Genomic DNA, 12,112 nt, shown 5'->3' on the forward strand with positions numbered 1-12,112 from the left:
ATCAAGGGAACAAACCATGGAACAAAAGAATCTGGACATCGGGCATTGAGTCCTAGATCTTTCCACTGATGGGAAGGTTTTTACAGCAGAGACACTATTGTAATATTGGGTGCAGCATGTGGTCTGCACCTCTACCCCAACCTTCAGGCAGCCTTTGTGCTCATAAATGGTCTTGGAGAAGGGGTCCTTTTCTCCCCCTTGTCCACTACTGCAGACACAACTGGGGTTTTGCCATGAGAACTCAGCATGGATACACCTATAGACAGCTTTCCTGGAACAATTTAGGGTGATTGCATCTTCATAGAAGGAGGTCTGCCCAAGTTCAGGTTTGCATGAGAGGTAGAGTCACAATTCCTCTCTACTTATAAGATCAATATTCTTTCAAATGAAAAGAGGTGCCTGTAGGATCTGAATAGACAGAACACTGGGACAGAAGTTAGACTGGGAAGTGGGTACCTTTCCTGCTGGTCAGGCATGGGGGCTGAGGTAGTTCCTACCCTTCACCCTGACGATACCTCAGTGCATCTAACTGACAGTTCCCCCAGGCACCTTCAACAAGGCTGAGACTTTTACCCACCATTGGGTATTGTATTTACCCAACTGTTTTTGCTACAGCTGATGCCTAACCAGTGATACCTCTCCTGATGGCCTGAAGCCTGAATGATCAACCTAGTAAATAAAATATTGGGAAACAATTAAATAAATAAGTGTACAACAGAGGTGAATATGTTTCAAGAGATTCTTGCCATTACAATCACATAGGAAGCAGTGAACTTGCCCACACATCAAGTACATAACAACTGCAGTCAGCATCTAAGAAAGCCAGCACACAAAGATTTGCCATAAACAAGGAACTCATACAGAGTCTTTACACCAAGCATCAAAAATCAAATTAGGGAATAATAAACTATAAACATTAAAGTCACATCCATAAGAGGAAATTTTTTTTAAACCACATTCATATCAAAAATAAATTCAAGACCAATTTCAAGAAATAGTCTACCCAAATGAGGAGGAATTAGAAAGTAATTCTGGTAATATGACAAAACAGGGTTCTATAACACCCCCAAAAGGTCACACCAGCTACCTAGCAATGGATCCAAACCAAGAGGATATCTTTGAAATCAAATAAAGAATTCAGAAGGTTAACTATTAAGCTACTCAAAGAGATAATACAGAAGCAGATAACGAACATAAATAATTTAAAAAAGAACAATTGAGGATATGAATGAGAAATTTTCCAGAGAAATAAAAATCATAAAGAAAAAAGCAATCAGAACTTATGGAAAGACACATTTAGAGAAATATAAAATGCAGTGGAAAGTTTCCATAATAGACTCGAACTTGGAGAAGAAAGAATTTTAGAGCTTGAAGACAAGGCTTTTGAATTAACCCAATCAGACAAAGATAAAGAACAAGGAATTAAAATAAATGAACAGAGTCTCTAGGAAATATGGGATTTTGTAAGATGATCAAACCTAAAAATAATTGGCATTCCTGAGGGAGAAGAGAATGCTAAAAGTTTGGAAAACTTATTTGAGAAAGTAATTGAGGAAAACTTCCCCGACCTTGCTAGATATTTAGATATCCAGATTCAAGAAGCTCAAAGAAATCCTGGGAAATTCAATGCAAAATGGTCATCACCAAGGCACATAGTTATCTGGCTATGTAAAGTCAAGATGAAAGAAAGAATTCTAAGAGCTGTGAGACAAAAGCATCAAGTAACCTACGAAGGAAAACCTATCAGACTAACAGAAGACTTCTCAGCAGAAACCTTACAATACAGAAGGAAAGTGTCATCCTCTTTAAACTCCTTAAATGGAATAAATGTCAGCCGAGAATTTTGTATACAGTACAACTAAGTTTCATACATGAAGGAGAGATAAAATCTTCAAGCAAATAAATTCCTTTTTTTTTTTTTTTTTTCACTGTAAAATGGTTTTTTTTTTTAATGGCAGGTCAAATATCCTGAAATGTACATGTATTTTGATAGTCTTCTTATCCCAGTTGAGTTCAAATATTGAAGAAACACACACAAGCTAAGAGAATTCAATATTGTTCCAAGGCACTTACTGAATCTGTGACTAGATGAAAACAAGAACAATGAGGATGAACAATTAGACTGTATATAATATAAAAATAACTTTTTGCTTACAATTTACAAAATGTATTATTATTACAATCTTTGATCTCTAATAACCTGCAAGGCTGGCTGCATGAATCCAGCAATTTTAAAATTCAGAAACTATTTTCTAAAACTCCAGGGCAAATAATTTACAAATAAAGTACACAAAGATTTAGACCATGCAGAAACTTCTTACATCTTCTGTTAATATTTTATGATTGCAACTTTATCAAATTATATACCTACTTGCCCTGTACATATACAAAATAATGCATACATGATAAAACAGAAAAAGAGTAGTCCTTAAACTCAGTATATCATAAAAGTATTACTATATTAACATGTCTACAGGCAGCGTGTAACAGGATTAAGAGACATTAAGGCAATAATACTTGAAGTTTCAAAATAAACCATACGTAATACTTTTTCCTATAAGGCAGGTAGATGGTCCCAGCAAAAAATATTAAGGTAACAATCTACACTGCTGTTAGTCCCACATATTAAAGATGGAATACAATAAATCTGGCTTTCAGTGGCACTTGAATTTTCCAGTATAATTTAAAGTGTCTTTTAGCTCCCTGAATCATGTCCATTCTGAAGGTGGATCTCTTGGTCCTTTGGGTTTTCCACAGCGATTACCAAAACCAATATCTGTGGCATCTGTTGGACTTTCCAATATTTGTTCTCTCTTGTCACTGAAAGTAAGTGGACGTTCTATACCCATCTCTGAGTGAATACCCCCCACTGGATGATCACATTTCTCATTTTCAGGGGTTATCAAGCCTTCAGACTTTTTTTGTTCAGCTCGTTCCTGACTTTGAAGTTCACTCCATTCAGATCTTACAGGTGTATTATGTTCACTTGCTAACAAAAAAGATTCAGGAGTTCTTTCAGGTAGGGGAGGAGGTGAATCTTCACTAACATCAACATCTTTTTCAGCACCTGAATGTATTGTTCCTGGTATATCATGTCTAGCAATGGACATTGGCAATACTTTCCTAGTAGAAATACTTTCAGTGCTAGTGGCAGCAGAAACTGTGGCACTTGCTGTTGAAATATTAGTTTTATTCTGGGTCACAGCACCATCAGAGTTTCTTTCATCTGAGTCCGACTCATCAGAGTGAAGTGGATTAGCAAAACTGAGGGGTGTTCTGAAGAGAGGTGAAGTGTTATGATCCACAAGATCATGGGTTTCAACTCATGTTGTAGGACTTGGTGTTAAACTCACAGTTTTCATAGTTTGATAGTAGGTATCTGAGGAATTGCCTTCAGATAAATCAGGTATGGGTATGACATTTTCAGGTCCATGAAATGACCACATTGCATGTCCTTTTTCATCAAGAGGCAAGCGGTCTGGCCTTGGAGGTGTGTCTGAATTCTGTGATTCTTCTGGTGGAGTAACTGGAAATTTGTTTGATTGTGTTGCACTGCAGTCCACACAAGAATTCTGAGAAGTATCATTGACATTTAGATCTGAACTTAATTCCTGTTGTTTAGAGATTTTATCAGTTATACAAGGTGAAGCAGATTTAATTTTAATTGCATGTCCCCTATTCAAAAGAGTGTTCCCATCAAAACTTTTTGGTCCCTCTTGGAGAGGGACCTTCTTAATCTCAAAACTTAAATTTCGTTCCAATTTTTTATCTATTTGTTCAATTGTTGATTCATTTTTCCCTGGAAAGTCTGTTGATTTACTATAGTTCCTGTTGAGGTCTGCTGAATGTTGTTCTGATGAAACCATATGCAACACTGGCTTTGGATGGTATCTATCATTATCCTGCCACACAGTAGTGACTGTTGGGAAAGCTGAAGGGGGAGAAGGTGTCAAGATGGGTGGCACTGGATGAGGTTCTGGTGGCTGCAATATTTCTTCTTTAGCATCTCCTTCAACAAGGCAAGTGCGGGTCCTTGGTGGTTTTGGAGGAGGAGAATCTTGTTTTTCAGCATCTGTGGAGCTGACCATGTTTTCAGTGTTAATTTCATTCACTCCATCAGTAACTTCCTGAGCTCCACGAATTTCATATAGTTGTAGCTGTCTTTCAAACAGTTGGGCAATAGCTCTATGAACAAGCTCATATTGCTCCTTTGTTTGTACTGCAGAATGCGTTTGTGTTCTCATTTCTTGTATTAAATTAAATACATTAAATTCCTCTGGTATTTTCCCAGCTTTTAGTAAATTCCACGTATAATCTATGGCACAAATGGCACCTGTTCTTCCACAGCCTGCACTGCAATGAATACAAATAGGAACATCTTCATGTTCTTGATATTTCCTCATTAAGCTTATCATGTCCAGAATAGAATCAAATGATGAAGGAACATCATGGTCTGGCCAGTTCACATAATGAAACTGATACAGCCTACGAGATTCATTTTGAAATTCAAGTAAGAGTGTCCTAATGAAGTAGTCTGTTCTTGCTTGTTCATCCTCACAAGAAATTTTAAATGGTGCAAATGTTATGGGGTCTTCTCCATACAAAGGCCAATAGCGCTCACATTTTTTCACAACATTGTATTCCCATATCATCCTCCAAAAATCTATTACTGTATTTGCTAAATGTCCTTGAGTTGCTACATATGCTTTTGGCCCATAGGCACCCTTTATAAAATTTGCATTGATATAGTCTGAATCTTGTGAAGGAGTCTTTAATGTCAATTTAACTCGGCTGTGATCAAATGGCAGTATGTCCTTATATCTGTTCTTTTTAACATTTTCTTCTTTTTCTCCAGTGGCTGTGGGATATATCTTTTCTGTTCTATATTTGGTAGACAATTTTCTTAACCGAGGGTTTCCAACGCCCCAGTCTTGCGCAATATCCGTAGGAGCAGCAGCCGCAACCACCGCCTCCTAAGCCGGGAAACAACCCTAGAGGGAACATTGTCCAGCAGAAAAATAAAAGAGGCGGGGTGGGGGGTCGGTAATGTAGGAAGTCGACTTCTGGTCTCACGCCTTCGGATCTGACCCCTTCATAGTGAGTTGGAGCAATCAAGCAAATAAATTCTTGAGGAAATTTGCCACTACCAAATCAGCACTACAAGAAGGCTAAAAGGAGTTCTAAATCTTCAAACAAAACCTCGACATGCACCAAAATGGAATCTCCTTAAAGCGTAAAATTCGCAAGGTCTATAAAACAATAATGCGAGGGAAAAAAAGTACTTAGGTAACAACTAGCATGATAAATAAAATAGCACCTCACATCTCGTATTAACATTGACTGTAAACAGCCTAAGTGCTCCTCTTAAAGGATTCAAAGTGGCAGAATGGATTAAAAACCACAAACTAAATATCTGCTGCCTTCCAAACTCAGCTAACACATAAGATCCATATAAACTTAAGGTAAAGGACTAGAAAAAGGTATTTGACCCAAATGGAAACAAAAAGTGAGCATGGGGTAGCTATTCTTACAGTAGAAAAATACATACTTTATTTCTGTGAACCTGCTCTGATCTCCCTAATGAGCCCTTATCACCTCTACATGCTGACCAGATGGGAAAGCTAGATTAAATTCAATCTAGTAATCTGAGATCATTCCATAATTTAATTTGGACTGTCTCTGATTTTACATCCTCGCTATAACCATCATTTGACTGTTTTATCTTGAACATGTCATTTTACTCGTATGGATTTCCAATGTACAAGCGTTAAAAATAAGTAGACATCCCTTCATGATAAAAATTCTCCAATAACTGGGTATAGAAGAACATACTTCAACACAATAAAATCCATATATGACAGAGTCATAGCCAATATCACAGTGAATAGGAAAAACAACTGAAAACCTTTCTCTTATGATCGGGAGTGGGACAAGTTAAGGTCAAGGATGTAGGCCACATTAACTTTGGAATTCCAGTCCAATTTAAAGATACAGACTTCTTTTCTGCCAATTTCTACATAAATGCATTAATTGGCCAGGCTGTTTCACAAAGCAACTTCCCTAGAAAATGTCATACTCAAAGCAATAATATTTTGAAAAGACAAAAGGCACGTATAATGGTAAAAGGATCTATCCAACAAGAAGATATTACAATACTAAATTTCTATGAACCTAACGCTGAAGATCCTAGATTTGTACCTTCGTACCACAATTACTACTAGACCTAAGAAATAAGATAGAAAGCATCAAAATAATGGTGGGGGATTTCAGTACTGACAGCACTAGACAGATCATCAAGACAAAAAGTCAACAAAGAAACAATGGACTTAAAGTACACCCTAGAACAAATGGACTTAACAGACATTGTCTTAGTCCATTCAGGCTACTAGAGCAAAATACCATAGACTCTGTGGCTTATAAACAACAACAAAGATTTATTATTCCAGGTTCTGGAGGCTGTGAAGTCTAAAATCAAAGCACCACCAGATTCAGGGTCTGGCGAGGGAGGACCTATTCCTCATAAATGGTGACTTATTCCTGAACTCTCACATGGTGTAAGGGTCAAACAAGCTAACTCGACTTCTTTTATGGGACACTAATCCTATTCATGAGGGCTCTTTCCTCATGATTCCTAGTCACCTCCCAAAGGCCTCACTTAATACCATCACATTGGGGATTAGTTTCAACAGATGAATTTACTGGTAGGGGGAACGCAAACATTAAGAGCATAGCAAGAATCTAGATGCTATAAATGGAGAGGTACAGCATACGTGATCTCAGAGGACCACAGAAGGAGGTGAGTTTCTATCTGCAACTTTGCTGTTCTCTGATGCTGAGTGGCTGGCATGGTTTGCAAACTAGAATTGTGGGTGGCCTCTGAAATAAGGCATTAGGCATGAATGTCCTGTTAACCACTGTTGGAGCCCAGGGTTACAGCAAATTGTTCCCTCTTCAACATCTCCACCTTGGCTGCCTCTTTGTCTTGATCTGAGTTTCCTAGAGAATGCTTTCATTTCCTCATATCCCCAAATATCCCCTCACAGGGTACTCTGGAATTCCTGGTTTACCTGCTGCTATGATGTGAAGGTTTTGTTTGAATTCCTTCAAAATTCATATGTTGGAACCTAATCTTCAATATAATAGTAATAAGAGGAGGAGTCTTTAGGAGATAATTAGGTCATGAGCCCTCTATCCTCCTGAATGGGATGAGTGCCTTCAGAAAAGAGGCTTGAAGGTACCTGTCTGTCTTTTCCTCCATTTGAGGATACACAGACGTCATCTATGAGGAATGAACCAGACACCAAATCCACTGGTGCCATGATCATAAACTTCCTAGCCTCCAGAACTGTGAGCAATAAACTTAGCAATGAAAAAGAATGAATTACCGCTATAGGAAGTGACTTGTTTGAATCTCACAGATACTATGTTGAGCAAAAGAAGTCAGATGCAAATGAATGCATGATGATTCATTCCATTGATATTAAATTCGATAATAATCCTTACAAATCTATGGTGATTCAAGTTGGAATAGTGGCTACCTCAGAGGCAGCAGGTTGTAGGGGGTGGGTAGCATTAGAGTTTGACCCAGAAGAGGCTCGAGGAAACTAAAATGTTCTGTCTGTTGATCTTGGTAGTGGTTGCAGGGGCATATTAATTTTATAAAATATCATTGAGTATATAATCTGTGGACTTTATACACTGTATACCATAATTAAAGTTAAAAATCTAACAAGTCAAAATCATCCCCAGAGGAAGCAAGAGTGAGCACAGTAGAGAAAACAATTTCTCTGCCTAAAACAAAGGTGCTAAAGGGGTTTGTCTGGGCTTTCTGTAGCAGCATCTATGAGGCACAGGGTGAACACCATAGATTCAGCTAGTTTTCTTCATTGTTTAGATGAAGAAACTCCCCAGAGGAGGGTGTGCCTTAGAGAAAGGGAGTGGAAATGAATCCAGCAGGAATAACCACCTGAGAAACTCATTACACATACAATAGCGAGGCGGTGGGGGGTGGGGGGGGTGGGGGGGGTGGGGGGGTGGGTGGTGGTGGAAACACTGTTACTGTCATTGTGACCTAAAACAAGGCAAAATGAAAACAAGGAATACCAGGTAAGTAGGTGTCCTTCTGAGCATCTGCTCATTTCCTGGGTCACCTTTGTCCTCCTCAGTTATATTTGCACTGCAATAAAACCTCATTTATTTAATCTTCACTAATTGGGATGATAATTTAGAAGTTACCTATAACATCAAACTTTTCTTCAAAGATTAGGTAAATTAGCAATAAAAACACAAAGGCAGTATACTTGCAATACTTAAAAAAGTAAGCAGATTTCAGGCAGTACTTAGCACCTTAGAAATGATTGAAAAACCCCTGATCATCCCTCAAGACAAGGTTCAAATGCTGCCTGTTTCCCATGACTTTCATTGAACACACCAGACATAACTGACAGCTACCTCACCTGTACTCCTCGGCCATTGGATCCCACCTCTACTAAAACCTTTTTGGCATTATTGTCTAATTATTTGTTTAAATCTTGACCTCTGCTAGGTCATGAGCTCTTAGAAACCCTTGATCTGGATCAGCCAAGTGTAACTAGAGCAGGGAACATTTCTGAGGGTGGAAGCATCTGGAGACAAGCTTGAGATGAGAGTTGAAGCTAGACTTTAAATCCATATCTAAAATCTCAGCATGTGAAAAAGAACTTGACACAGAAGAGTGTCAGAAAACAACAAGTAGGCCAGGCGCAGTGACTCACGCCTGTAATCCCAGCACTTTGGGAGGCAGAGGCGGGTGGATCACCTAAAATCAGGAGTGAGAGACCAGGCTGACCAACATGGTGAAGCCCTGTCTCTACTAAAATTACAAAAATTAGCCATGGTGCTGCATGCCTTTAATCCCAGCTACTCAGGAGGCTGAGGCAGGAGAATCACTTGAACCCAGGAGGCAGAGGTTTCAGTGAGCCGAGATGGCGCCATTGCACTCCAGACTCCAGCCTAGGCGATAGAGTGAGACTCTGTCTCAAAGAAGAAGAAAAGAAAATAACAAGCAGTACCTTGTGGTTGGAATATGGGACAAAGAGGAAGACAGAAGGAAGGGAGTAGTATTGAGGCAGCAAGGACAATAACAGAAAGGACCTTGTAAGAAGTCACATTAGGCCTTTATTCCATAGTAAGTGGGAATCCACTGAAGGCTTCTGAAGCAGGGAAATAAAATGATTTGATTTCTGTTTAAAAGGTTACCTCTTGCTGCACTAAGGATTGTGAATTGAGAGTAAGTATAGTCGACACAGGGAGGACAGTAGGAGTCACTGAGAGTGTAAATTAGGGTGCAGGGAGTGAAAATGGGGAGCAAGAAGTTGTATTCAAGTGATATTTAGGAGGTGGAGTCACTAAGACAAGGTTTCTGTCTTGAACAACCTGGGCAGCTGCTACCAGTTTCAGTTGATTGACAACTCCTTAAATTGCACATGCGCAAGCCAAATATTTATTAAGTAAAAACTTAAGTGATGAATCAGATGACTGGAATGTGTCTTTGTTACTAAGTCACTATTTAATTTCAACTCCATCTACCTAAAAGCAGAGTCTTTTTCTAACCCTGACCATCCCATGCACAGAAGATCAGATCCAAACCTTCCATCTCAACAGCACCTGTCAAACTCCCAATTGCTCCCTCTCAGTGCCCCTCAGTCTGAATCCAGCCCTCCTTTACTCCATGCTAAATATACAAAGATTCTCTCAAAGAGCTTCCAGGCAGTTGAGGAAAAAGACAGGTAAGTTAATAAGGTATAATGTATCCATCTAACCAGTTTACAAGGATATTGACAGTATCACTCCGTATTCGTTGCTATTTTGTGCTTTAGAGTAGAGGTAATAAGAATAATACAGCTCAGGCCCAAAAGTGAGAAACTCTAGTCTCCTGGTCCTATTGATTCCATTTCAGGTTTCCTCCAAATCCCACACCTCTGCCACTAAACTTTCAACAACCATGCCTTTCTAGGGCACATCTTACACATCTAAGGTCCTCTACTTTTGACATCAGAACTCAGGGTAATACAAGATGAGAAACTGCAAGAAATTTAAAGGAAACTTGACATCAGAGCAAGCGCATAGAAATAACAGTCTCATAAAATATCCATTAAATATGAGAATACTATAGGATTCTTATTCTGTCTAGAAGAGCTGAGTCTCTGCAGAAGCATTTCTCCCTCAGAATTTTCTGCTATAGCAGTATCTGAGAAATCTGTGTGCCTTTCCAGTGGTCAAGAGATATATTACTTCCCTCAGACACTCTCTAAGGCTTCTGACCTTCCCTCAGAGTTGACAGTTCCATCTGCAGGCTTGCAGCATTTGCAAAAATTGAGAAAGACTCTCCAAAACTAGATTGAATTTGAGGACATGTGGACATTGTTGATTGGTACAGAGTGGTGGCATTCAGGATAGTGTCCCTGCCAGGTCCATCGATTTGGTTTATGTCACTAAACTATGAGGGTATAACAAATGGCCTTGGTTCTGTGTACTCAACCCAAGTAATTCTATTCTATTTGTACCTTAAAAATAAACCTGACTAAGAAGTCTCAGTGGAGGGCTTAGAAAGAGCTAAAAATATATTATTATCTACAAACAGACATGAGGCATCCTCCTGGACTGTCTTAGCAAGGATCGTCTAGAGAAACAGAACCAATAGGAGATATAGTTATGTTCATATCTAGTTAGATATATTACATATTATACTATATGTTGTATATTATATCTATCTAGATCTAGCTATATTCAATAAGATATATAGAGACAGGCAGATATACCTATATAGATAGATAGAGATATAGCTATCCATACATATAGACAGAGAAATTGGTTGATTATGAGATTGTGGAGGCTGAGAAGTCCTGGGTTCTATACTTGGCAAGCTGGGACCCAAGAGATTCCATGGTATAGTTCCAGCCTGAGTCCAAATGTCTAAGAAGCAGGAGAGTCAGTGGTACAAGTGCCAGGCTGAATCTGAGTCTGAAGGAAGAAACCAGTATCCCAACTTGAAGATAGACAAGAAGAGAGAGAGTGAATTCTCCCTTACTCAGAGTTTTGTTCTACTCAGATCTTCAACAGATTGAGTGAGGCCCACCCACGTCAGTGAGAGCAATCTACTTTACCAAGCCTACAAACTAAAATATTAATCTCATCCACAAATACTTTCATATATACATCCAGAATAATGCTTGACTAAATATCTGGGCATCCCATGGCCCAGTCAAGTTGGCCATAAGATTAATCATCACATGGATCATCCTATTTCCTCAGCTCTAGTTTATCCCATTGGGCTTTCTAATCACCTTTAACTAAGGGTTAGCTCTTAGCACTTGGCAGGTGCTCAAAAAGCATATGAAGAATGTCATCTTCTAATAAGGTAAATCATAATTTTGTTCATGTACCATAAGTAAAAAAATCAGTACCCACACACTGAATTGATTTTAAATGCATATACAGAAAACAGATGACCATACAGTACCAGGGGAGACATCCTAAACACACCAATAATAAGGATAGCAACCACTTCCCTAGAGTTTCTATTTTATTTATTTTGAGTTACGATCTCATTCTGTCACCCAGGCTGGATTTCAGTGGTGTGATATTGGCTCACTGTGGCCTTCACTTCCCAGGCTCAAGCGAACCTCTGACCTCAGCCTCCCAAGGAGCTGGAACTACAGGTGCGTGCTACCACACTCAGCTAATTTTTGGATAGATAAGATAGATAGAATTATTTACTTATTTATTAGCTTTTATTTTATTTTTTGTAGAGATGGGTTTTGCCATATTGTCTAGGCTGGTCTTGAACTCCTGAGCTCAAGCAATCCACCTGCCTCAGCCTTCCAAAGTGCTGGAATTACAGGCATGAGGCACCATGCCCTAATGTTTTTAATGTGTTAGTCATATTTTCGTATGTAATACTCACAACAACCTTGAGCTGCCATATTATTATTATTATATTCATTTCATGCATGAGGAATTGGAGACCCAGTGAGGTGAGATGACTTGCTGGAAGTCACATAACAGCCAAGTGGCAGAGCTGCAATTTGAATCCAGGAATGGAGACTCCAGAGCCTCTTAACCACTCTCATGT

General features: G+C 39.0%; 1 protein-coding gene across 1 annotated transcript; it reads right to left on the bottom strand.

The window, feature by feature from the left end:
- Window positions 1–1,924: 1,924 nt before the first annotated feature.
- On the bottom strand, window positions 1,925–4,904 carry LOC105727289 (tyrosine-protein phosphatase non-receptor type 12-like). The gene is given in 2 exon segments (XM_064384132.1): window positions 1,925–3,087; window positions 3,090–4,904. Coding segments are annotated over 2 exon segments (1,590 nt in total). The 5' UTR covers window positions 4,653–4,904; the 3' UTR covers window positions 1,925–3,060.
- Between the last annotated feature and the right edge of the window lie 7,208 nt (window positions 4,905–12,112).

The sequence above is a fragment of the Aotus nancymaae genome, unplaced genomic scaffold (assembly GCF_030222135.1).
Source record: "Aotus nancymaae isolate 86718 unplaced genomic scaffold, 86718_ANA_hifiasm-v0.15.2.pri h1tg000004l, whole genome shotgun sequence".
In the NCBI taxonomy this organism is placed as follows: domain Eukaryota; kingdom Metazoa; phylum Chordata; class Mammalia; order Primates; family Aotidae; genus Aotus; species Aotus nancymaae.